Source organism: Lathamus discolor, chromosome 1 (genome assembly GCF_037157495.1).
Source record: "Lathamus discolor isolate bLatDis1 chromosome 1, bLatDis1.hap1, whole genome shotgun sequence".
Lineage (NCBI taxonomy): Eukaryota > Metazoa > Chordata > Aves > Psittaciformes > Psittacidae > Lathamus > Lathamus discolor.
Window position 1 is genome coordinate 151,749,872 of NC_088884.1, and position 26,706 is coordinate 151,776,577.

General features: G+C 40.6%; 2 protein-coding genes across 2 annotated transcripts; both read right to left on the reverse strand.

Moving 5' to 3' along the window:
• Positions 1-59: 59 nt before the first annotated feature.
• OTOP1 (otopetrin 1) lies at positions 60-16,389 on the reverse strand. The gene is made up of 6 exons (XM_065659371.1): positions 15,778-16,389; positions 9,607-9,743; positions 6,597-6,655; positions 3,810-3,940; positions 1,305-2,245; positions 60-923 (listed from the first exon to the last, which is right to left on the reverse strand). Exons 1-6 carry the CDS (start codon positions 16,241-16,243, stop codon positions 753-755), a joined length of 1,905 nt encoding a protein of 634 aa, XP_065515443.1. The 5' UTR covers positions 16,244-16,389; the 3' UTR covers positions 60-752.
• A 1,909-nt stretch (positions 16,390-18,298) lies between these two features.
• Positions 18,299-26,049, reverse strand: TMEM128 (transmembrane protein 128). The gene is made up of 5 exons (XM_065659384.1): positions 25,882-26,049; positions 24,570-24,711; positions 23,596-23,757; positions 21,055-21,163; positions 18,299-19,550 (listed from the first exon to the last, which is right to left on the reverse strand). Exons 1-4 carry the CDS (start codon positions 26,000-26,002, stop codon positions 21,064-21,066), a joined length of 525 nt encoding a protein of 174 aa, XP_065515456.1. The 5' UTR covers positions 26,003-26,049; the 3' UTR covers positions 18,299-19,550; positions 21,055-21,063.
• Positions 26,050-26,706: the final 657 nt, after the last annotated feature.

Consider the following 26,706-nt stretch of genomic DNA (forward strand, 5'->3'; position numbering starts at 1 on the left):
TTGAGAGGACTAACTTTATTTCTCAGTTATGTTGTATAGTAAACACAAGACAAGGGAGATGTATTAATAGAAATATATTTTATCAGAAGAAATTATATACAACATGATACCTAACCATACATGTTACTTCACCTGGATTTCTTGCTATACAGTTAAGAAAATAGCAACTATATATTGTTTTTTTTTTTTTTATCAGTATTCAGGAGGTTTAAACCAATTCCCACATCCCATCTAAACAGCATTTTTTTTCAGGTTTTACTATAAAAGCATTGCTAGGAATTAAGAGTTGGAGTTTTCATAATATCTCTGTGATCCAGGAGCTGCACTCAGTTTAGCTGTTCCTGGGATTTTTTCCTCCTAAATAATACAGATGGGTTTTTTTAAGCTCTTTCACAAGCCACAGTGAATGAAAACAAAGCAATACAAATTATATAGAGGAGAAATCCCAGATGATTAAAACAAAGATTAATGAGACTGAATTAACTTTACTACATAGAGTAAACCATATTAACACTAATATGATTCTGAAAAGTGTACCTATACAATAACACCATATATATATAACAAAATACACGAAAGGAAAAAATAATTACATGCTATTAGCTACGGTCCCTTCTTTTTTAAGGAATTATTGAATCTTCCATGTATTGAGCAGCTGTTGCTATGTTCACTCATTCATTCATCCACTCATTCAGCTGTTACTTATTTAATTAATTATTCAATCAATTGTTCACTGAGGGACCCTATATGATCTATGTCTTACAATTGACCTCAAAGAGTGAGGCAGCTGAATGCATTCGATAGAAAATAGAGAAAGGCATCGCAAGGTTCACAACAATTATCCAGGGTTCAAAGCCGAAAACTATTTCTTCTAGTCCATTGTCATATTCTGGGCGGCACCCGAAAGCCGGTGGTATCCACAGCTGCAAGGAAAGAACGCAAGACCAATATTAATCACCAGCAATACGAGTCAATAGCCCATAATGACTGTGACCCCACCGAACTGCAAATTGGTTTCAGAAATGCCTAAGAAAATCCTCCCTGTTGCTTTGGGGCACACTGAAGAGATTTCAGCCTCTGCTGCTGCTACAGTTTTTGTACTACAACTAAAGCAAGCCTAGGCTCCCAGTTTCCATGTTTAAATAAACTGTTCCCCAAAGGAAAGTCACATATTCTTTCAGAAGAAGAAGTAAAATTTACTTGCTACAAACTATAGAGCTTTGTAATTTTAATATACTTATCAGACTTGAAAGGTTGGGAGGCTTTTGGCTATTAATTTGTGAATTACGTTCAAAATGTCTTACCGAAAGGTTGCAGAGGAATAAAAATGCAGCGATGTTCTTCAGAATTCTCTTGTGGTTAGTAACTGAGTTTCTACTGGAAAATGAGAAATCTGAACCTGAATGCATGACCGAACTATTTTCCTGACTTGCTTCTTCCTTGGCTCCACCACCACCATTTTCTCTCCCACAGATTCTGCTTTTAAACAAGCAGGGTACCTCCCCATCATCACGAGTGGCTCTGTCATTGTAAATCTCTTTGTATGAGGGGGTAAGTGATAAAGTGTTTCCCCTAGATATAGTCACTATTCGAAGAGTTTTAATATCATCATTCACCTTGTCCTGCTCACGATGTATGGATTCAATGATGAAGAGGTTCTGAATATATTTCTCAATAATAACCAGGATGGAGTAGGGCAGGTTATACCAAGTGTATTTTGGATGCGCTTGGGCACAGATAATGGCAAGGATGGAGCCCCAGGAGAGGAGCCAGGACCCCGCAGCTGTGCCCACCAGCAGCTCTGCATCAAGTTTTCGAGCAGGGTTTTTTGAATTATCCAGTGATCTGTCTTCCAGTCTGTAGATGAGAAGGGCAACAATTCCAGCTGTGCACATGAGAGCTAGCACAAAGATAGCATGCAAGTAAAACATAGTAAGTGCCAACTCGCTTTTGATTTTTGAACGTCCAATCTGGATTAAATACACTACAACTACGGCTATCGTGCTAGTTAAGATGATTAGTCCAAAAATCATTCCAGCAGTTATCCCATGGAATTTGAATAGAGTTTTGTGTTGCTGGTGCTGCTCGACTTTGCGGCCGATGTTCTTCCACAGGACATAGAGCATTGTGGATGCTAGGATGTGGTACTCTATATTAAAGGGATACAGGTAATATATTCCTTGAGAAAATATAGAGCAGAGAGTCGTTGTTGTGCAATTGCATTGAGGTGCATGATCATCTAAAACTAAAGGAGAGGAATAGATTAGTTACATCCATTATAAAGATTTATCATTTGAAGTGAATAGATGATACAATATAAATAAAATAACAAAACATAAAAAAGGTAAGATTTCAGTCAAACAACACATTACATGACCAAGTTAGCTACATAAGAAAAGGTCTTGCTATTAGATTCATTAATCTAACAAAGCCTTTGCAGGTTCACTGTAGTATAGTTTCTGACTTCACTGCTCAGGCCCTGAACAATAATAACATCATGAACAAATGCTGCATCAAAGTGCACCGAACTTCAGTAGGGTTTTGGTAAAAATGCTTTTTTATGACACAAAAAAACAGATCCCAAGGGCTTTGAGTTCTCAGCCCTTCAGCTTAGAAGGCTTTTATAGAATCCCAAAGATCTGCGGATCAGATAAAGGACAAACTCAACAAGGAAAGGGCTCAGTTCTACTCTGATTCTTTATCAGTTATTAACATAGTGTGGTTTCTAATACCAACCCCACTTTATTAAAATGTTGTTTCTGTCTAGAAAGGGGCCAAGTAAGCCACAGATAGTTTTAGTCCATGTCCCAGTATAGTTTTAAGGTTAAAAAAAAATAAAAAATTAAAAATCAGCCTTCTCCTTTTGAGAAAAACCAAAGGAATTATGAAATCCTGATCTCTCTGCTGTGCAGTCACTTGCATTGTTAACCCCTAAGGCATCTCAATGAACAATTGCTCGTATTTGCAAAATATATGTATTTAATGTGCATTTTCACAATGTATGTATTTATAAATGTGTAAACGCACATGCTGAATAACACATTTTTAGGCACTGATCTCAGATGTGCACCTGGAAGTTTTTCATTTGTTTTCTATCATTTTAGAAGAGAAGAGGAAATGAGAAAGTTGGAATTGTTTTGTCTCAAGCACATGGTGTTAAGAGATGATAAAAGACTGCTTTTGCAGTGGATGATATGTTAATGCCAGACTTGTCTTGCAGATCACTACTTCGCTCCCCCTTCTTTCAGATGCTGTATCTCACAGTTCATAATTGTGTAATGATTCTGGTAGCAGAATAATAAGATGTAATATAAGGAAACTGCTTCTATTTAACTAGTAGAAATATCAAGAAGAGCCTCTAACTTCTGATTTACCTGCTCTCACCTAATGCACCAAGATTACGGCCATAGACTTAAACACAAGTTTCGCCTCAGCATGAGGGAGAACTTTACATTGACAGTGGCAGAGCACTGGAACAGGCTGCCCAGGTGGGTTGTGGAGTCTCCCCCTATGGAGACATTCGAAGTCCCCCTGGACATGTTCCTGTGTAACCTGCTCTGGGTGACCCTCCCCGGCAAGGGATGGGATTAGATTATCTCCAGAGGTCCCTTCCAACCTGGATCACATATGTGATAATTATAATGACCATATAACATTTTGTTATGAACTATCAGCTCACTACCATCTGTCCAGGAACAACTCTGCTGACATAGTCATGAATGACCCAGCCCCATCCTACAGTGACAAAGTATTTTGTACAAGAGTGTGTTAGAGCAGGAATTCCAAAATGTACCAACCTTTTCACTTACCTATTGTTATGTTCCCAAACCCAAGCGTGATTAGTCTTTCCTTATGTTCATTCAGTTGATGTTTTGACTCTGTTAACACTCCATTTGTCCACAGGAGCAAATTTGTGAACACAGAATGGATAACTCCAAACCTACAAAATAAGGTAATTACTGAAGGAATCTGCGCAGAGTATACCTCCATATAGGTTAAATTAAATGGATTAACTTTCTGTAGACAAGCTACATGGCACTATTTATTTGTCAGTGCAGTGGAAAAAGAAATCATAACTGATCTCTAAAGATGTTCTGTAATGGAGCACAATGAATGTTAGACTCCCAAAATTTACAGAAATACAATGGTCTAATGTATTAAAACATTAATAGGATGCTGTTATTAATTGCTATGCTCTCTTATGTTATAGGTTTTACTCTTTGGGCTGGACAAGCTTCATGTTAATGACAGGGACTGAACAGTCTAGACAGGGTTAATATTTTGCAAGCCATATGTCAAAGCCTTCTGCAGTGCTTCTTCATACTCACTGTGGCTGGTCTTTCTTCACAGATACCTCCTTCTCTAACTTCTGGGCTATGCATTTTTGCCTCCTGGAGAGAGTGAAAGCTAAGAGAGGGCTTTATTCCATTCAAAGTATTGGTACAGTGAGGTAGGTCTCCATGCATTTTTGCATGGAGGTCTCCATGCAGAGACTCTTGGTCTCTGACAAGCCATTTCAGGCTTTGTGAAACAGAACAGCATTAGTGAAAGAAATGGGTTAATGGTTCTGAACTTCCTAACAAAATCCACACAATAGTTCTCTGTTGCCCAGCACTCATCACTCCACTTTTGTAAAAGGCTGTCATACCTTTTTCCTGGGCACAATTCTATCACCTACCCTTCTGCCAGGCATGGTTCTCCTGCACCCAAAGCTGATAATGTTTCTTCAGCAAGAACAGCTCCTTATTGCTGCACTGTTCTCAGTGAGAAACTTGCAGTTAGGGGTTTTTAAAAACCTACTTATTAACCAAGCTGATTTCACCAGCTGACATTGCAAAGTCTTCTGTGATCACTCTCTTTATTGGCATGAGTCTTGAACACTTCCCCAAGAGAGCAGAACAAATGGAGAACCTTCACCACAGATGATATTTCTAAGTAAACGTATTTTATTTCCTATAGAAACTGGTCAGCTCATTGACAATATGAGGTAAGTATTTTTACAGTGACTGTGTTTGCATATTTATGTTCTATGTACAGATAAACTACATTAATCCACCTCTCACAAAACAAAAAAACACATCGGAGCTGGCTCTGCTGCCTCCAACACTAGTCCTCAGTTCTATAAGCAATGTGTGTATTCAGCTGTTTCAGGGGATACATCAGTTACCCTGCAAGAACCAAGTTCTTGTGTCAGAAACATGCACAACCCTTACAGATTTGGGTACATAAGATACCACCAGGGAGGTTGTGTTTCCCAGTGCATTTGCACAGTTCTATCTACCACAGCTGACTGGTATGCTTAATGTGCTTGAGGGATGGGATGTCATCCAGAGGGACCTGAGCTTGAGAAGTGGGCTCATGTGAACTTCATGAGGTTCAACAAGGCCAAGTGCAAGGTTCTGCACTGGGTCAGGTCAACCCCCAGTATCAATACAGGCTGAGGGATGAAGGGGTCGAGAGCAGCCCTGTGGAGAAGGACTTCGGGATCCTGGTGAACGAAAAGCTGAACATAAGCCAACAATGTGCACTCACAGCCCAGAAAGCCAACCGTATACTGGGCTGCATACAAAAAAGGATGCCCAGCAGGTCGAGGGAGGTGATTCTGATACTCTGTTCTGCTCTGGTAAAACCTCACCTGGAGCATCACACCTAGCTCTGGGGTTTTCAGCATAGGAAAGACATGGACCTGTTGGAGTGGGTCCACAGGAGGGGTACAAAAATAACCAAAGCAATCAAACGCGCCTGCTAGGAAGAAAGGCTGAGAGAGTTGGGCTTGCTCAGCATGGAGAAGAGAAGGCTCCAGGGAGATCTTATAGAAGCCTTCCAGTATCTAAAGTGGTCTTAGAAGAAAGATGGGGACAAAGGTTTTAGCAGGCCCTGCTGCAACAGGACAAGGGGCAGTGGATTTAAACTAAAAGAAGGGAGACTTAGATTAGATATAAGGAATAATTTTTTTACAATGAGGGTGATGTAACACTGGCACATGTTGCCCAGAGAGGTGGTAGATGTCCCACTCCTGATATCATTCAAGGTCAGGTTGGACAGGGTTCTGAGAAACCTGCTCTAGTTGAAGATTTTCCTGCTTATTGCAGGGGAGGTTGCTCTAGATGACTTTTAAAGGTCCCTTCCAACCCAAACTTTTCTGCATTTCTTTGTTCTAGTTCCAAATGGTGATTTCCATAAAAATCAATAAAAATACTTCCGATATATTGCACTGACTGCAGGTTGCTGATGCAGATCCCTTTCAGTAGCTAAATAAAGAACACACGATATAGTGCATAGTCCCAAGACATACACATGATGCTTCCTTCCTTCAAAAAAAAACCGAATGACACTGTGGTATCATACATTGCCCATTTCCCTCTCTCTTGAGAAAAATGTATGTATTCTGTGACTATTGTATATTATAAAATATAAACACAGATTATAAGGGTAGATGGATTTACTTTCTAAACTGCTCTATTACTTTCTAATAACACAGTCAGGAGAAGAATCAATCTCTGTAAACTTTTACTGTCCATCATACAGTAAAACTGTAGGTGTTGAAGCACACCTACAACTATTAGCATTCCATGTGAGGATCGGATCCCCTTTACCTTTCAAGTGTTTTGAAAGACTGGATAATATCCTTTGCATGGCACCACAGAAAGTAGACCTAAACGAAATTAATACAGAGAAATGTCATTACACCAACGAGCATGTGTGACACTCAAAAAGGCAAGTGCATCTGTAGACAGAAACACTAATGTTTAAATCCTCTGATGATTTAAACTGAGGTAGCTCCATCACCTGGCATGTGAAATAACTCATGTTTTCCTGTGACATTCACTCAGAACCTCTCTGGCATGAAGAGCCTAAGATTTCTTGTATGCAAAGTCAGTGGCTCAGTATGACTTCCCAAAACATATTTTGCTTCTGTATCTGGATACGGTTTTACTTCAGTGACAAAGGAAATGAAGCTACCAGAGGTGGACATCAATATGATTACTGCAGGGCATGGCTTGAATAATTTATTGAATATATAAAATTTTATTGAAGGAGAGAGATAAGTGAAAGGATGCCAGACTCGATTAATAAAACAGTGGACACCCAAGAAGCAAGAGAAAAGTTTGTACTATCAGTCTGAGACAAACACATTAAGAACACAGCAGCTGCACTCAAGGATAGTGCAGAAAGCTCATCTGGACAATAAAAAAGTGAGGTAACAGTACTGAGTTAGCAAGTAAAGGAGAAAGAAGCATAAAACTGGGATGGTCTGTTTGTGGGAACATAATGTAGACCTCAGGATAGAGATTGTTGCTGATACAAACTCAGTTTCAAGTGCTGATAAATGCATTGAGAATGATACCAATATTATTCAGGAATGCTAGGGTACAGTTGGGAGTCCTATTTAATCAGAATAGCTCCTACTATACTGAGCTTGACAGTAGGTGAGCTATTAGGAGAGGAATGGTCCAAAAAGTTTCTCTTAGAAATCTGCCCAGTTTGGTGTTCCAGAAATGGTCTGGAAAGTGCAAAGAGCTTTGGGTTCTTTTTCAGTAATGAGAGTAATTGGAAGTCCATTTTATCACTAAATATGCTGATTAATGTAGGGTGCCTATGCCACCCAGCACTGAAATGTTCGTTCACTTCCCTGCTGATGTGTTTATCAAAAGGAGGTGTGAGGACTGTAAAATCCCAGATGTAAAGACTAGAAGATATAATGGAAAATTCAAGTTAAATCAAACAAATGGAAATTAGCACCTTACTCTCATCTAATGCCACGTTCAATTTCCTATTCTGGGATAGATGCAGTAAAACCTAACACCAGAGGTGGAAGTATCCTTCAAAACTTAAAAAACAACATAAGTTTTGAAGACCTGTTCAGACATTAAAGTCAAGAAGACAAAAGTCAGACAAAAGGTAAAGAAATAGCATAAAATCCAGCATTTGTTCACAGAGTAGTCATTGCCCAAAGGGACAAAGGCTGTGCATTATGTGAAAGAGCATAATACACAACATAATGCACAGCCTGCCTTGGAAGGGCAGGTATGTGTTAGTTCATTGCTTGCACAGGTGCAGTATGTATAACAGTCCCAGTTTTATGCTTCTTTCTCCTTTACTTGCTAACTCAGTACTGTTACCTCTTTATTATTTGTTAATTTAACAGCAAGTATCAGGATGCCTCATTTAGTGTAAAACACAAGAGAATCAAGACACATATTCTGTAGAAAACACATCTTTCAGTGTTTAGATGACACATAATTAGGGATGTTCTCTGCTGTTATTTCATCCTGCATTTCAAAGACGTGATTAGATTTGTCTGAGGTAAGAGGTAGCTGTTAAATCACTTTCTTTTTCTTTGATTGCTCAGGCAAACATTCAAGCTTTCATTGTTTTAAGCTAAGCAGATGATAAATTCAACAACATTGGGTGATGTAAAATTTAAATTAGAATTCAATTTAAATTAGTTCCCTTTGTTCAGCATTGTTAATACACTGTTCTTCCACACTCGAGTTCACAGTAGCTGGAAACCTTCTCAGCTCAGGGTCACTGAATGCAGTGAAGAATGCTGCGTGCAGATCAGCAGGGAAAAAAGTCTTAATTTCTTTGGTTTGTTTTCACAGCTAAAGCGAAGAAGGTGCAATACGCAGAGAATAGGTATTACAAGAATGTGAAATTAAGATTATTTCAACCAAAACAAAATTTCACCCTTGGAGAAAAAAATACAAGAGATCACAGTTACTGCTTAAATTTAAATGCTTTTTTTTTCCTTACAGAAAGCAGAAAAATTAAGCTTGTTCAAATGCTCATTTCCATGTAACTACAACTGCTCAGAAAAACTTTCTGTTCTTTCTGAATGACTTACTGATTGCGGAAAGTACATTAAATGACCTGGCTATAAGTGAATATCTCTGTTGAGTGGCTTTTTCTTTCTTTTTTTCCTACAAATCTGCTGACAGGGACTCAAAGAAATTCACGTGGTAAGCAATCAGCTACGGAATATACAATACAGACCTAAAGCCTTACAACAAACACGCAGCTGGAATATTTTACAGGAGTCATTATGTTTGCTACTGTGTAGCCACTCATAAGCATACCCAAATGCTTCTAGAAGGAAAATCCACATTTGCTTGTTATAGGAAAGGTGTGCAAGTGTTTTATAACCAGCCAGGAAAGGTTTTTTCCCTTTTGAGCTTTCAGGCCTCCACCCCTAAACCTCAATGGGGCATCAGGATAGATTGAATTGAACTTGTCTGGCAAGTCCTACTTACAGAAACAAGGGAATTGTCTTTAGCCAGGCTGCTCATTTCAGCCTGAAATTTCTGAAAGTCAAGTATTCAATTTGAACTAGAATTAAACCCATGTAACTTCAGTTCCAGAAGAGCATTTTTTGATTATTTCTTTTTTGGACCCATGTGAATTTTACAGCTGAGCAATTTCAGGTTGCAAAGCCTGAATTTACACAGAGAAAGGAGATATATGAACAAGAATTTAGCCCTCAGAAGTATCCTGTGATATGCTTAGAAATGAAATAAGTGTAAAATCCATTGATGACAAGAAGATAAAATTTATTTTTGGTAAGAAATACAGATATAACATAAAACTGCAACCAGTAACTTTTACCTGTAAGATGGTGTGCACAGCATGTGTAACAGGAAAAATGCCCTCAGTTGGTGATAAACAGTTGGAAAAATCAATATAATATCCAATTTTAAAAGAGTCCAGAACTAAAGTAATCACTGCAAATAATGTAATCCCACCTGCAAATGAAAAAGATATTAGAAAACATTAATACACAGTTACAGTGTCCAGAGACAACTTGTACAATATACTAAAATCTGTTTAGGGAAATAAAAGTCAATCAATATCCATGTTCTTGCTGAGGGAAATACAAGTAGATCGATGTTCATGAAGATAATTGTCTCAGTGTAGTAAGACCCTCTAATTTGTGAAAGCCTCTGCCCAATAAGTTATGAAAGCACATCACAGTACACACCTTGCACAGCCAGTTTAGAGGAGCCAGCTCAGCAACGGCCAGGACCTGGAGACACTCAGCACCTCGCAGATGGCTGCTGGCTCCCTGCAAGGTCAGCCTCTCAGGTAACGGTAGCACTGAAGCAACCATACAGAACATGAATTAACGCTCTATACAGCCCCATTGCAAACTAGACAGTTCCAGGGAGCTGAACAATCATGTTACAGTCTCCTGGCCCAAGAGCTCGACAGGAAGAAGTAACACAATCACTCGGTATGCCTTCCCCATGGTTCTGGAGGTTACGCTTTAAGTCAGAGACCAGAACTACAATGAGCTGTAGGGTTTGTTCTCCTAGAAAGGAATCAAAGATTTCATTTCACTATTATTTCCACACATACACAAAAGAAACCCTAATAAGTTCCTCTATGTATTTTGTATCCTAAAGAACTTTCAAAATATGTTTCCCTTTGTTTATTTCTTTTCAGGAATGTAAATGTACCAAACTTATTCTGGGAAGCTATAAGATAATACACCATGCATTACTAAATTACTGGGTTTGTACCTGTATGGCCAAGCACTACTGGCAATAAAATTACTGAACTAAACTCCAGAGACTTCATTTGTTTTTTTGGTTTTTTTTTTTTTTCCCTTTTCAGGCTTTCACTGGATTTAACTTCAGCTCATTTGAATTAAGACTACATAAAAATCTATCAACAGACCTTAACTGGACCTTAAGATCTAGATCAACATCATTACCTTTGTATTACTTTGTAATTCCCCACAGAGTAAATAATATTACTTGTGTTGATTTTGATGAACATTTAACATTTATAAAGGACCATAACCTAACTTCTTTATAAGCATCATGTTCCACTTGAGTTGTGTTAATAAAACATAATGCTACTTTAATAATTTATTTAGTTAATAATACATTTATTGTTAAAGTTGCATTGATAAAAATTAAGTATAAATGTTAAAATATAATGCATTTTTTGTATTTCATTGATCCTTTAAAATTAAACAAAAATAAGCTTCATTTATTTTAACCACAAGGTTAAGAATTCCAGTAGGATTTTATGTTTCTGTTTTACAATTTCTTATAATAAAAAGAATGGCAAATTACTGACAGTGTAATTTCTACCAAGAGATAGAAACCTTTGCTCTCGTATTTCAAAACCTAAACCCCCTGCTCTGTACTTCATGAATGTGCATAAGCCCATGCATATTGTTTATATATGCTTATTTTGTATTATCTCTAACACGTGTAACAGGACTGGAGCCCACACATAAATAGATGTGCCATTTTCATTATGTATATATAGCAAATGGCATCATAAAATGCAAAATTCTAGGCTACTCTTGAGAGCAAATCATACATTCTCTTCCTTATTTAAAGAATTTTAATTATTCTAAAATAAATCAGAGTTGATTCTTCTGAAAGAGCTTTACCTGAGGTAATTGGACCTGCTCTGGGGAAGGTGTTAAACCAGATGACCATAAGAAGTCCCTTCCTACTTAAATCTTTCTATGACTGATTCTGTGAGTCCTGGTTTATTTAGAAAGTATGCAGGAAACAGGCTGTTTTGTGGGAACTGCAAGCCGTGCTGTTCCCGCTATGCAGATAATTAAAGAAGAATTGCTGATAGTGCACCTGGGTCTTGAGTAAGCCAGGGAGTGTCTGGGTGCAAGGTCGGGCTGGGAAACAGCCTGGGGAGTGATTGTTCATAGAATGGCATTTATAGTGACTGAAAACAGTCACTGGGAATGATGTAGTTGCTGCTTGGTTTTATGGCTCAGACTCATATCTGTATGCTATATATTACCATGCTTGAGTGAATAAAGTGGAACTAGTTGTGAAAGCTCTGTGTGTGTGTGTTTAGCCTCTTTCTTTACAGATGCTGCACTGTTTCACTTTTCTCTGAAAGATGTCTGTAAGACATTTGTATTATAATTGCTTCAATAAGAAGGTAAATGCTATCATCTGAAGCAAAAAGATTATAAAAATCTTCCACAATTACTCGACAGGTAATTGTGCATATGTTGCCTTTACAGAGTATTTTAGAAAGGCATTTAATTCCTGAGTCACGACGCTAGTAAGTTAATTTCCCAATGAATTCATGGTGTGGGATCAAGCCCTGAGAAGTGCTGTAGTGAAGTAGTAATGTCAGAGCAAAATGGGTGGAAAATGTGTTTTATAATGTAAAAGTTCTGCATCCTTGCTTCCATTACTCTTGAGAGAGGCTCAGTAGAATAGGATCACATGGGACTTGTTAACTAAAAGGAATGGGAGGAGGGAAGGCAAGACAAGGCACAGATTTGGGTTTAAATTCACAAAAATAAAGAGCAAACTCAGATTAGTGATCTGTCTCATGCACCGCACACACATCTTATCCTTACAAGGATGACTTGTACTGTAGTTCTACTCTGTCTTGTTTCCTTTCCACAAGATCAGTGTTTCAGCTGAATAGTTTTACACCCATGTCCAGCAAACCATTGGGGGGGGCGGGGGGGGGGGGGGAGAAACCACCAACAGCAATGACAAAAACCAACAACAAAACAACCCCATAAAGTTTCTTTCACATTGAGTACTCTGATTTATCTCTTAGTATCTCTCTTCATGTTTCCTTTACATCCATCAGAGATTAGTGGGGTTCAGTCCATTCTCGTTAAAATCTATAGTTTTGCCATTATCCTCTAAGGATTAGAAGACTTTATATGACACACTTCTTTTAACATTTGATTATTTAATTTATTCAAATGGTATCTTGATGTTTCTGGCAATCACGCTGCTGGTCACTCTGTAAGCATATATAAGTGTCCAACATGAATATTTAAGGAGCTTCAAAAGAAAATGATCATACTAATTTGCTTAGTCAAAAATCAAAGCATAACATATAATGACCATACATACGGTATGCTAATGGTTTCCATGTTAACTTCCTCTGATGGGAACTTCAGGATTATATGCTAATACCAAATACTGGACAAATATCAGTAATTATAAATAAGGGAGTTAATTCCACTGTTTTGCTATTTCTATTTGAAGGTTAAAGAAATGTGAAATTACTGCTATTGAGCACTGTATTATTTAAAAAAAAAAAAGAGGTTTTTTTTAACTATTCATTGAAACCTGTATATTTGAGGAGATCAAGAACAGGATTTTCAATATTGCTAAGTGCTGCTTGATTCTGTTAACCATCAAGACAAAAAAGAAAAAAGCCCTAATGATACAGTTGCAAAAATGCCATTCTAAACTTGAAATATTGTTCAAATAATGGATGATCCAATGCAAGCAGTAAATAGATACAAGTTGAAGTCTGCCAAAATCTTTGTAACTTTTTGTTGACTTGCTGCTTATGTATTAAACAGATGCTGCGCTGCTAGAGAACGTGATAAAGTAAAGCCATTGGTGAAGGCAATTGATTTTCATTTTGCCCTTTGGCTCACTTGGCTGAACTTCCAAATAATGGTCAGAGAGCTTTTCCTAACAGGGGATGAACTCAGGGGGGTAAGTCAAGGAAAGGACTTCCTAAGCTTCCCTGTGATTATAGGGTCAGGAAAACTGTACCTTGTTAAAGACAAAGCTCCCTCTGAATCTTTTCCCACACTCAGACTGTAAGACTGGCTCCTGATCTATCACACAAGCAGGAAGACTACTGTGCTCTAGGGTTCATGCAGTTGATGTGTTGGTACAAAAGGCTCGAGGAGATCTTTCTGTGGTCAATTCTTGTAAACTGACCAGCTGTCCTTCTAGTGTTGTTAACTCATTTTTTTGTTAAATCATCCTATTTCAACATGTGTCATAGCAAAACACTCTACTACTACTACTGCTTTTGCTAAAGTTATATTCACAGTTTGAATGGAATCATGGAAATACACTCACTTTAATCTGTTTAACATATTTGCTCTCACAACCAGAGCAAGGAGATATGCTTCAAATGGAGCTGATAGAGCTAGTAAAAAAATGCAGCAAGCTTTCTGTGGAAAGACTTGATGAAAATTTGCCCTGCCCTTCTCCAATTAGAACTTTCAGTCTTTCAGATAAAAGATCTCTATGACAAAACTGTTGATAAAGAGGAGGGCAAGGGAGATCTTGGCAGAGGAATTGCTACCTGAGTTTTTCCTTAGCTCAAATAAGTTTTCTTTTATCAACAGAGGATAAAGGAGTTGTATAGGCTTCTTGTAACTACAAGAAACTTCCAAGAATAGGAAAGTGTAGGTCTCTCCCTAAGGGCGAATTTGTTGAATTGCAGCCTAGACATCCAAGAGAAGCCATGGAAGCCACACCACTTGAGAAGCTAGTACAAAGAGCCATCCTGTGCTGGGAAAAGAAATGGATAAGGTAACCTAGTAGTTCAATCCAGTATCTTATTTCTAAGTTTCTGTGACTCCTTATATCCTGTAGGACAAATGAAATGCTGTGAATGCTGTGCCAAAAGAAAAAGGGCAGGGGTCCTGCTGTAGGAGAGGAAAAGCACCAAAGCATAGCTTGGTCCAAAACAGGATTGAGTTAAGCCTTGCATTAATGAATTTCAGGAGGTTATAAGCCACATGAGCCAACAAATGAAAAATGACTTCGAAGTGGTTATTGTTTTGGACAACAGTGAATAATCAAGGAGAACAATTCAACAGTTGTTACATGAGCTCCATACATCTCAGGAGAGAGGCTACAGACCATGGCTGTATGCTAGACATTAAAAAAAGAAAGTAAGGTTTTCCCTGAGCAATTCATACAGCACAATTGTTAACAGTTGCAAAGAAAATGAAAGACACACAAGCACTGAGACTGAGAACAAATGACATGTCTACAACACAACCTTACTTCTCAAAATATTCAGGTTTTAGACAATCCTGGGATTTTCATTTAGATACATCATTAGCTGCTGTGATAATTAACTGTTGTTTCATTGCTAGTAGGTAGGAAATATTTCATGGAAAAGATGTCTTACACCACTCCACTTAAAACACTTACTTTCCAACCTAGCATTTACAGTGCTGAGACTGGAAAAGAGATTGGTAAAATGGGGCTTGCCTATTACTCTGCATGGTGCTGATGTAGGTTTTTCTTTTTCTTGGGATCCAGAAACACATCATTGCTGTCATTATTACACTGTAAGGTTTCATCATCTACCTTCTCTCGATACACCTACATATCCTCACCCTAGTACACACCAGACTCTGCACAGAAGGGCCCTCACATCCCACCACTACACTTGCAGACTTGTACACTTTTCCTACAAGCTAATGCTAGCTTTAGATTCCTTGTTTGGATGTTTTATGTACTAGTCTACGAATTGATCTGGCCAGGGAATTTTGTCCTCTTCTAACTGCAGGTGTTCCTGAGGCATCGTTGTGCACATATAAATGGGAATCTCTATATACGTTAGTATAGAGAGCACTTGAGGGCTTCTCCAACTAAAATAGCCTAAAGTAAGTTGGATTACATTGTCTGGAAAAGGTGATAATTCCAAAAGGATTGCATGACAGCAATAAAGCTGCCTCCTCCACTAGCTGCATTTTATTTTTCAAGTGTTGCCACACCAGCCTGGTAAGGAAAAAAAGGCACCAGAGCTTTCAGCACTGTAAATGGTAGGTTGGAAAGTGAGGATGTTTAGCAAACAACTTTCCCATACAATCTCCTAGTATGTTCAGCTTATGTATATATTTACTTTAGAGAGCACTGCATGTGCTTTATGTTCATGAATACCAGGATGCCTGCTGATAGGGATGGAGAGGGTAACAACGTGGTAGCAGAGACAGGTGATGGCACGGATGTCCCCAGCTCGGTACCACCCTTTGTGCCACCAGCCAGTACTCACACTTCAGCCAGCGGGCTCCAGCGTGGGTGTCCTTGTCCCGGATCAGCCTCCTCTGCGTGCAGCTCCTGCAGAGGTACCACAGCATCCACAGGAGCTGGATGAGCATCAGCGTGATGAGGTAGGAGAGCAGGTGGCTCTTGCTGATGCCCACAGCATGCACAGCCCAGGCGAATGTGAGCAGCAGCCCGGCCAAGAACAGGTTGATGCCATACTGGCTACTGAGGATCTCGGCGTTTTTCTGCGGGTAGCTGCCGCCCAGGGAGGGGGAACCGACGGCTTTCTCCATCACCCGGCCGCCCCCCAGGTGCTGCAGGCAGGCGGCCCCGCTTCCCCCGGGGAGCTCCGAGGCTGGGGGCTGGCCCGTCCCCCACCGGCGGCTGGGGGCGGAGCGGGACAGCCGGCCCTCACCGTGCCGCTGGGCGTGGGCTGAGGGGGTCCCGGCTGCGGGGGAGCCTGGGCTACCCATGGAGAAGGCAGGCTGCCGGGGGGTAAAGGCTGCCGAGGTTTTGCGGGGCACGGGGGTCCTGGCGTAGGCTGAGCCTGGAGCTAGGGCAGAGATGAGAGTAAGGGAGGTTAGCCGGGCGGTGCCACGGCCCTGCGGAGGGGCAGGAAGCCCCGCAGGGCTGGCTGTAGTGAGTGACAGGGAGCTGACGTCCGTGTTGATAGAGACATCTATCAACATACGGCAGGACATGTTCCCTAGATAGGGAGGCGGGAAAGATAGCGAGCGGTAGACAAAACACCCCCGACGGTTAATGGCTGGCTGGAAAGCTGAGGAACTGCCAAAGTGTGGGAAACTGTCGGAGAAAGGGAGAATGGGCGACGGACGGAGCCTGCCTCGCAGCCGGGGAGCCAACAGCCGGCCATGCACACGAGCAGCAGTGGGGTCACCCACCACACATTCGTGCTCTGGGCCCCACAGGCCACCTTCTTTTTGGCAATTGGCACTTCCATTGGCAGGAAATAACCCTGATGTTCAGGAATTTCCTAGACCTTTCCAAGGCAGAAAGTTACCTTAATCTTTTTTTTAGTAAGCCCTGTTCTGACAAGAGTATTACAGCGATTGCTACCTGGAGTAGCATCTACTCAGTTCAAAGTAGCAACAACTTCAGCAATAACTGTAGGATTTAGTCTACTGTTTATTTATGAAGTCATTTTCCCGACTTTTATGCCCATTTCAAATATTGACCGTTTTTAATTTCAACTGCTAGGTTGTAACTGTGACCCATATCATAAGTTACCAATGTATGCAAACCTCAAGACTTGGAGCACCAGTTGGTTGGCTATAGGGGTTGAGAGGAATTCAGCCCAGTGTAAGACACTAAATAGTTTAAATTGTATTTTGTTTGCATACGATTCGAATTCCCTTAATTCCAGGCATCCAGATACTAGCCATAGCTTGGAGGCCAATACCAGGACAGACTAGTCCTTGTTCTGGCCAGGCAGCAGGTCTTACATTTTTACCCGTATCTGTTGGTAGCATATCAAATATCCAGAGCATTGTTTTTTACAGTGAGTGACCTATGTCTCACATGAAATTAAGCCACTTGTTCAGCTACATCAAAATAAATTAAATAAATGAAAAGACTTTATCTATTTCACTCCACTTCCACTAACAGAACTTAGAAGAGCTTTTAAGGCTTTTTACCTTATGAAACCAGAACTTATTAAAGGTCTTTTTCCTGAAATAATCAAGGACATTTCTGGACTTGTATGTACATTTCTGACCTTCACAGGGAAGAAATACAAAATAGCAGAAGGGTGGAATGAGTGAATTCTAGACAGTTACCTATTTAGGTAAGCTAAGGAAGTAGTAGCTCATGTCCTTTATTCATTTTGCCCTGTTGTCAAAAAACAGTTATTTTAAGCCATTTTGCTTTTGAAAAATGCACTTAACTGAAAGTGAGCTTTTTTTCAGTCAGGCCCTAACAGCAGTATAAAGAGAAAGCATAACTAGTCAAAGAGTTAGGGCTTCAATAGCTCAGAGCTACATCCATCATTATTCAAAGCTTATGGAAGTGCCAACTTCTCCTTTTACCTTATGTAATGCAACCTTTAAAGAATAACAAAGATGCTTTCATATTACAGAGCTTCAGGATAACTTGATAAATTATTTTCACCGTGTGGACTATTTACTTCAAGATTATTCTAGAGCACCGCTTGTCACCTGCAAAGAGCTCTTTGGTGCCAATACACATTCTCAACCTCAGATGAAATCGATGTAAATTGATACAGAAAATACCTATGGTGGTCTGCAGCCAGCTAGTACATTCAAGCTTAGGGAGAGGTAGGGATTTTGACAGCCTAATAACTGTTTTCAGCAAACTATTAAGATACCTCTTTCTACTCTCTTGCCCCAAGTTCTTTATTTTATGGTAAGGAAAATAACAAAAGCAAGGAGTTCACAGAACTGTTAGTGGCAAAAGCATTTTGTCAGGTCACCTATTACAGTGATCACTGCAGTGCAGTCCCCAAGAACAGTGGAATTAGTTAAAACAATTAAGTAATGAACAACAATTGATCACTTTTATACAAAGTTTATTATGTCCACAAGAGCAAATGTGAAAAAACATGTAGTAAACAGTAATTTTAATTCAAGAGTACAAGGCAATTTAAACCAGCTAGAGCATTTATATAGCTGACAAATAAAAATACAGTGATAATTACCATCCCTGAGCAGCACTGCTTTTTAAATACCATAATAAACAAGTTACTCAAATGTACCTGTGTATGCACATGTAAAATAGTTAAAAATTGTTAAAAGATAAAGATAAGCAACTCTTCTGTTAATGATGAAGTACAACTGGGTTTGGAAAACTTAAATATTACATTTAAACAGATCAAGCTGTTAACTTACTCTATGAGCTACTTAACAGTAGTGGCCAAATATATTTTAGTTTGGTTTGACTGATCCTTTGTATTGAGTACCAATAGCAACATTTTTCCACACTGACACAGTAGCAGCTAAAGACAATGTCTATTGTTTTCATTACTAAATATTTCATGTATTTTGTACTCAGCAATGGCGTGAATTTGAAAGTTAGAATGAAAAACACAGTCTCCTCTAACGGTCCAGTCTTCAAGCACCAGTCACAAGGAGTAAATTTTAACAAGTTTCAATATCCAGGTTCTCCATTCTCCTATCTTCCAAAAAGGTGTGGGTGTGAAAGTATTTAACACAAGGATCTACATAAAATGGTCAAGCAATTAGATGGTGCCCAGGTTTCCAGATGATTAAGGACCTCAGCCAAGATGAACAGACCACGTTGCTTTATTTTCCCAATTGTGCATGACTATTTGCATTTAAATTAATATCAGCCTCTTTATTGCTGCAAATGGAAAGAATCTAATATTAAGATCCCACAAGATTTGAATTTTCAAATGAAACAAACCGCTTTGAGCAGAAGTTGGATGAGGTGATCTCTGGAGTCCCCAGAGATGAGTTTTATAGGTCGCTTCTAACCCAAACTATTCTATGACTTATTACCCAGCTGTTTAAAAATGAAATATACATAACAGCCAGGAAATGCTTTATGTCTCTAAGAGAGGTAAAACCTATGTATGTATCTTTCAATTATTTACTAATCAGTTGCTTTCTCCCAGCCACTGGCTGACCCATGGTTATGTCCATTTGATTTATAAATCAGGCAGTATAATAATTACAGTACGAGTTACAGCAAACAAGCAGTATTAGAAATAATAAAAGCATTGGAGTGTTACAAAAGTGACATCCACTTGGCAGGATAACAGTTGCTTCAGTCCTTCACATGAAGCTGAAAGAAAAAACAAATCCATCTTTAACAAAAATACTGTAATGCTGTATATACTGCACAAGTTTTCCTAATTTGATACTATTAGTTAATGATTTTGAATCACCAAGTAATAATTTGGCCCTTATTATTAGCCCAATAATTATTTGGCCTAATACAGAATTAACAAATTCTGTATAACACAATTGACTTGGCTGTTCATACAGAAAACCAGAATGTTTTCATTAGATTCAGCTGTTCAGGATATCTGTAATTCACTTGTATTTCTTACTTTTTACATACAAATACAGAATGGTCATTCTAGTCTGTTAATACAACCAGCTCTAACACACTGAAATGTGTCTTTCCCCCACATCCTTCCAGTGCTCAAACAGAACATAGCTAATGACAGAACAAACAAGCATGATTTGAAGAAGTCTGCATCAGCAAGTGTGACTGAAGCTCCCATAATGCAGTAAAGAGGTTCTGAATATTGTATTTTTCAGAAGTCTATAGGTGTTGTCAGAGTATGACTTAAGTTAATTACCTCCTTAAAAAATCAGGCTTCTTGCTATCTAGAGAACAGGAAAAACTGTAACACTAGTTTCATGCAAACAAAATCTGTGTTTCACTGTCCCAGCCATTAAATATTTTTTGCCTACAACTCTGACACTGTAAGAGGCTACACTCAAAATCCAGCACTGTCTCATTCTTCTTGATGCGCTCATAAAAACGCTCAGGGACTTCCTCACTGAAAGGATTTATGATGGCAAAGCAAAACTAAGGAGGCTTCCCCACATTCCCTTGAAGTATGGCAAGGAAGACCCGCTGAAAGGAATCACTTCAATGGGTGATGTAGACACCTGTGGTACAGGGGACATCCCTTACCCTATATACTGAGCCGTCTTTGATGTCTTCCTTAAGCTTTTTCAGTTTCATTTGAATAGTATATTACAGCAAAAGATGCGAGAACCTGCTTTCAACATAGGAGTTTTTCAAGTCAACAAAATATCCAAGTTTGCCTTTGAAAGGTTGTGGGGTTGTTTTGCTTTGTTTTTGAAAGAACTAAGAACTTCTGATACCTGGCAGTTTTCCAGGTAGCAGGTTGATCTGGACTGCTCATCACAGAAAATGAAAAGAATATACTTAAAGATAAGACAAGGGCAGTTGCATGCTGACATTAATAGCTTCTCCCCTTTACAACCAGGACAAGCAACTCTGCTAAGAGTTTTTCCCAGTCTCAGAAAAGCTGCAGGTATTCGGGCTATATGCCCCCAAACCATCCATTCTCACTAATCACTTCTTTTCATTGTCTAGAATGGAATCCTAGAGAAGACAAAAAAAAAAGCGTATTCTTCCCCTTAAGATACTTGCCTGTTCTCCAGTTACTCTATATGCCACAAAATGTCAACATTCTAGAAGTGTACACAAAACAGGGAAGGATTTCTTACAATCCTTAAATGTCTAATAAAGCAGTTCACGCAGAAAGATACATACTTTTATGTGCTTAAACAATTAAATTATTTACCTGAAGGATTTATCCCAGGAGTGACACAAGCATCACAACACCCATAAACTGAATGAAGAGCAACAAAGGTGTCATAAATGACCAGACAGGCCACAAGGCAACATTGAAACTGCAGATAAAAGCAGGAAGGTTTTGGTAAGTTCAACAGCCATATTATGGAAATACCAGTAATACATAGAAAACATAGCACCTGGAAAAATACTTGTTTCTTTATGAAAACAAAAAGGCCCCAGCATGTACTTATTAAATTGATAGTTTATTTTACCGCTTATTTGCTGACAGCTCACCCTAAAACTTCAGTAGCTGCTGCAGATTTTACACTGAGCAAATCCAGTCAGTCCCACCAAGGGTTAATTAAATTAAATTATTAAATTAAAAATATCTTCTACTTTCAGAATCTCTGTATGGCCTGTATTAGCAGTAGTGTGGCCAGCAGGACTAGGGAAGCAACAATCCCCCTGAACTCAGCACTGCTGAGGCCACACCTCAAATACTGTGTTCAGTTCTGGGCCCCTCACTACAAGACAGACACCGAGGTGCTGCAGAGGGTCCAGAGAAGGGCAACAAAGCTGGTGAAGGGTCTGGAGCACAAGTCTGATGAGAAGCAGCTGAGGGAACTGGGGTTGTTCAGTCTGGAGAAGGGAAAGTTCAGGGGGGACCTTAACGCTCTCAACCTGAAACGAGGATGGAGCAAGGTGGTGGCTGGTCTCTTCTCCCAGGTAACAAGTGATAGGACAAGAGGAAATGGCCTTAAGTTGCAGCACGGGAGGTTTAGGTTGGATATTAGGAAAAATTATTTCAGTGGAAGGGCAGTCAGGAATTAGAACAGGCTGTGACATGGTTTAGTGGTAGATTGGCAGTCCTGTGGTAACAGCTGGGACTTGATCTTGAAGGTCTTTCCCAACCTAGTTGGTAATATGATTCTATATGAAGCATGTGAAAATGAACTACTCTTGTTCTCCCATGGGCATACATGGCAGCTAAATAAAGCCTTAATTTCCAGACAAGCAGATTTAACTGAAGAGAAAGGAGGAAAATTAACTTATTTTACAACTGGATTACAAAGATTATAGATTTGACTAACGCTAAACTATAGGGAAGCTTTGTCTTCTTCAGACTTCCTTTTTTCCCCAGCATTGAAACAAATACCGACTGAAGTGATTCAGATACAACACCTAAACTGGAGAGAACAACCTTTCATGCGAAGAGCAAACAAATATACTGGCACATATGTATATAATTTTTTTCATTCATATGCACATTTGCTCATTTCTGATTCCTATAATCTCATAAAGTAGATCTTACCAAAAGTACCATTCTCTGACAAGATATAAACCTTAAAGCTCATATAACAATAGTCAGAAGTATAAATTCCATTATATGATTGCTATTTATGGATTGTTTGATAATGAAGACCTTGTATTAGAAACTGATCAGGCGTAATTTTTTTCGAGCTAAAAAATACTGCTTTGTCTTAACTGCATCAGGGCAACCTCAGGCACAGCTACAGGATGAGCAGAAAACAGATTAGGAGCAGCCCTGAGAAGGACTTGAGGGTGCTGGTCTATGAGAAAATGAACATGAGCCGGCAGTGTGCGCTCGCAGCCCAGAAAGCCAACCGTATCCTGGGCTGCATCAAAAGGAGCGTGACCAGCAGGTCGAAGGAGGTGATCCTGCCCCTCTCCTCTGCTCTTGTGAGACCTCACCTGGAGTATTGTGTGCAGTTCTGGTGTCCTCAACATAAAAAGGACATGGAACTGCTGGAACAAGTCCAGAGGAGGGCCACGAGGATGATCAGGGGACGGGAGCACCTCCCGTATGAAGACAGGCTGAGGAAGTCAGGGCTGTTCAGCCTGGAGAAGAGAAGGCTGCGTGGAGACCTCATAGCAGCCTTCCAGTACCTGAAGGGGGCCTATAGGGATGCTGGGGAGGGACTCTTTGGCAGGGACTGTAGTGACAGGACAAGGGGTAACGGGTTAAAATTCAAACAGGGGAAGTTTAGATTGGATATAAGGAAGAAATTCTTTCCTGTTAGGGTGGTGAGACACTGGAATGGGTTGCCCAGGGAGGTTGTGTGTGCTCCATCCCTGGCAGTGTTCAAGGCCAGGTTGGACAAAGCCTTGGGTGGGATGGTTTAGTGTGAGGTGTCCCTGCCCATGGCAGGGGGGTTGGAACTAGATGATCTTAAGGTTCTTTCCAACCCTAACTATTCTATGATTCTGTAACACGTAAACCTTACAAACAGCTGTCAGAGGTAAGCAATTTACACTAACAGAGCTAAAAACTTCAGTTTTCCCCTAAATTTTCAAGGCAGAAAACAACCAGTACATCTACAAATACACTTCATATACAGTTTCAACAGCTGCAAGTTTTGCTCTGTGGATGAATGCTGAAAGTGGAATAAATTATGCTACATAGAACTGGTATTGTCACCAACGCACTTAGTATAATTACAGCAATTACACTTGTTATAAAATGATCCCATTAACACAGTTAGACTTGCTCAGTTTTAGCAGAAGTTTGTACAGTGTTTGAACTTACCAAATTGCTGCTGCAATAAAAGTAGCTGTTGTGATAGGTATCAGTGCTGGATACTGTGTATCGTAGTCCTCAATGCCACAATACCACTCAAGATACAGTATGCAGTAAAAGGCAACAGATAAACATGTAGCCAATAAACAACTGCCAGAGGCAAGCCACCAACTGTGAGGAGGGAAGTATGGCAAAGCATGTTAAGCACAGGCACATTGCAGTTTGCACATTAATCTTCATTCTAGTCCAGCAACAGAACAGGCAATTATACAGGTTGGCCTAGAGTTCCTGTAGGTTTTTTTTCTTAAATTACTTTTACAAAATACTTTTTGCCCTTCTAAAGCTGTGTAATACACATCACTGAGTTTAATTTTCCAATGCAATGGTCCTGTCAATTATTATTCCCTCAAGTATTTTGGAAATACAATCAAACAGAACCTGTCAGTGATCTAATACACTACCACACCAAAAATGCTTTGTCAGTAATTAAACAAAATAGGCTCCACTGCAACTGTGCTTCTCACTATAAATCAGGCTACTGATTTTGCAACAGAAACGTTGCAGAAAGCTTTATAAGGTTTGAGGTTTTTGAACATTCAAATTTAGCAGGCAAGAAGCATGAAGTTTCTTCTTCAACAAGAAGAAAGGTGAAGACACGGTGACCTCCCTGGCCAACCTGTACCAGTGCTGGGTCACAGTGAAAAAGTGTTTCCTGATGTTCAGAGGGAACCTCCCATATTTCAGTTTGTGTCTATTGCCCTTGGTCCTGTCACTGGGCACCACTGAAAAAAGGCTGGCTGTCTTCTATGTATCCTTCCATACTTATATGCATGCTAAAATCCCCCTGAGCCTTCTATTTTCCAGCTCTATTTCTACTGTACCTTTTGTTTATCCAAGATTTAAACCACAGTGTTCAGAATTAACAAACTGAGTAGGGCTGTAAGATTACAACACAAATTTCTTTGTAAGAAAAAGTGCCTTACCTATCTGCTTGAATAGTTTCTTTAACAGTTTTAAAAAAATCAAAGTAGTATGTCACAGCAATTGATGCCAAAATCCAGAACGCAGAATGAATATTCAGTCTGGCAAGAGGCTGCTTCTTCTTCTCTACAGCTGTAGACTCTTCTGTAAATAAGAGCATAATTATAGCACTAAGGCCAGTCATTAAATGGAGGAGGATTATAGTTACTTAAAATATGATGCTTTATCCTTTTAATTCATTTATCTTTGGAGATTTTTATACTTGGTATAATACGCTTTGTATTACAGAGGAAGTATTCTAAAAAGCTCTGAACATTTCCTGAAATAAAAGATTTAAGCGAGGTACCCTTAGGTAAAATATAAAGCACTAACAACCAGCAAATTCTGTGCCTGTTGTATCCATCTAGGAAATTAACAGCTGACTAGATTTTGTAAGAGTTATTTAACTGATTAAAAACCTTATGGTGTTACTAAAGCATTTTTATTAATCTAGCATACAGACAGGCTGGTATTTCCAGTTACTACTAATTTCTATCACTTTTTTGTTAATTTTCGTATTTGCAAAAAAAAAATTTCAGGCACAAATAATCTCCTTGTGCTGAACTGCAGCTCCTTCACAAGAGATGCTCAACTCCATTTCAGCAGGGAGCTGGATTCATGCTGCATACCTTCAGCAGGTAAACTACAACTATCATTATGCAGAAAACTGTATTTTTTTCCTCACTGGGGAAGAAGACAACAGAGTGAGCAGATCAGAAAGCGTATTTTTGTGCATGACAGCAATCAACTAACACAATATTTATATGCAGGGTCAAAAGAGGTGTCTTTGATGCTTCCTACTTTGAACATTATCATTAGAAGTTACTGGCGGAGCGGCCTGTGTGCCCCCAGCAGTGGAATGTGCGCTGACTCCTCCGCATGCACCATCCCCAGCCGAGCGCACTGACAGCTCTGCTGGAGTTTACAGGCGGGTTTGTATTTTATTCGCTAGATTCGTCCTCATCTCCCGCAGCTCAGGTCTGGGCATTCAACCACTTCACCCCACCAGGAAATCCGCGGCTGCGCGTCCCGACACGACTCACGTCTCGCTTGTCACATCGTACTCACTGTCACGGCCAGGCACCCGGGGACAGCCGAGCTGGCCGCACCAAGCAGCGCCCCTCCGGCGGGGCAGCGCGCCCCGTTACCGAGGAGCCCCCTCGCTGCAGCCGTGAGCAGGGCCGGCCCCTGCCCGCCCAACCCGCCCGGGCAGTGCTGCCACACGGCCCGCCCAGCAGAGCCCGGCTCCAGCTCCGCGCCCGCAACACCACGCACCAGCCGTCCCTCCGCCCCCGAAAGGCGGCTGCGGCAGCAGCGGGTCGCGGGGCTCTGCCCCTGGCCGTAAAGGGCGCCGGAGCCTCGGGATCGGGCCCCCGCCGCTGACGCCGGCTTCCATCTTGGGCCGCTCCGGCAGTGACGCGAGCGGGGCGGGGAGCGCGGCGGCCGTTGGCGTGAGGGGCGGTGACCCGGGTGTAGGGCCGGGGGCGGGCAGGCGGAAGGGCAGCGGTAAGGGGATGCCGTACGTGGTAGCGCTCATCGTGGTCTCGCCAAGCCCCCGCTCGGTCGGGGGGCACGTCCGGCCGGCTTCTCCCCGCGGCGGGCGGAGCGCTGGGCGCTGCTGCAGCGCGGCTGTGGCAGGGGATGCCCCGGGAAAAGGCCCAGTAGTGTAACGCAAATCAACAGCACAATAAACCGCGCTGATCCCCCTTGAAAATAGTGAACGGCGTGGTGTGGGTACAAGTGCTGGGGGGGTCGTGTCAAAATTAGAAAAACGGGAAAACTGGGAGCATATGAAAGTTGCAGAGGGACTTTTTGTAAGGGTGGGTAGAGATAGGGCAAGGGGGAATGGCTTTAAACTGGAAGAGGGGAGATTTGAATTAGGTACCAGGAAGCCTTTCTTCACTGGGAGGGAGGTGAGACACGGGCACAGGTTGGCCAGAGAAGCTGTGGATGCCCCATCCCTGTGTTCATGGCCAGGTTGGACGGGGCCTTAAGCAACCTGGTGTAGTGGAAGGTGTCCGTGACCATGGCAGGGGGAACTGGGTGTGCATTCTTTGCATGTTGTTCAGCATTAATCAGCGTAAAAGCCTTGCAGATACT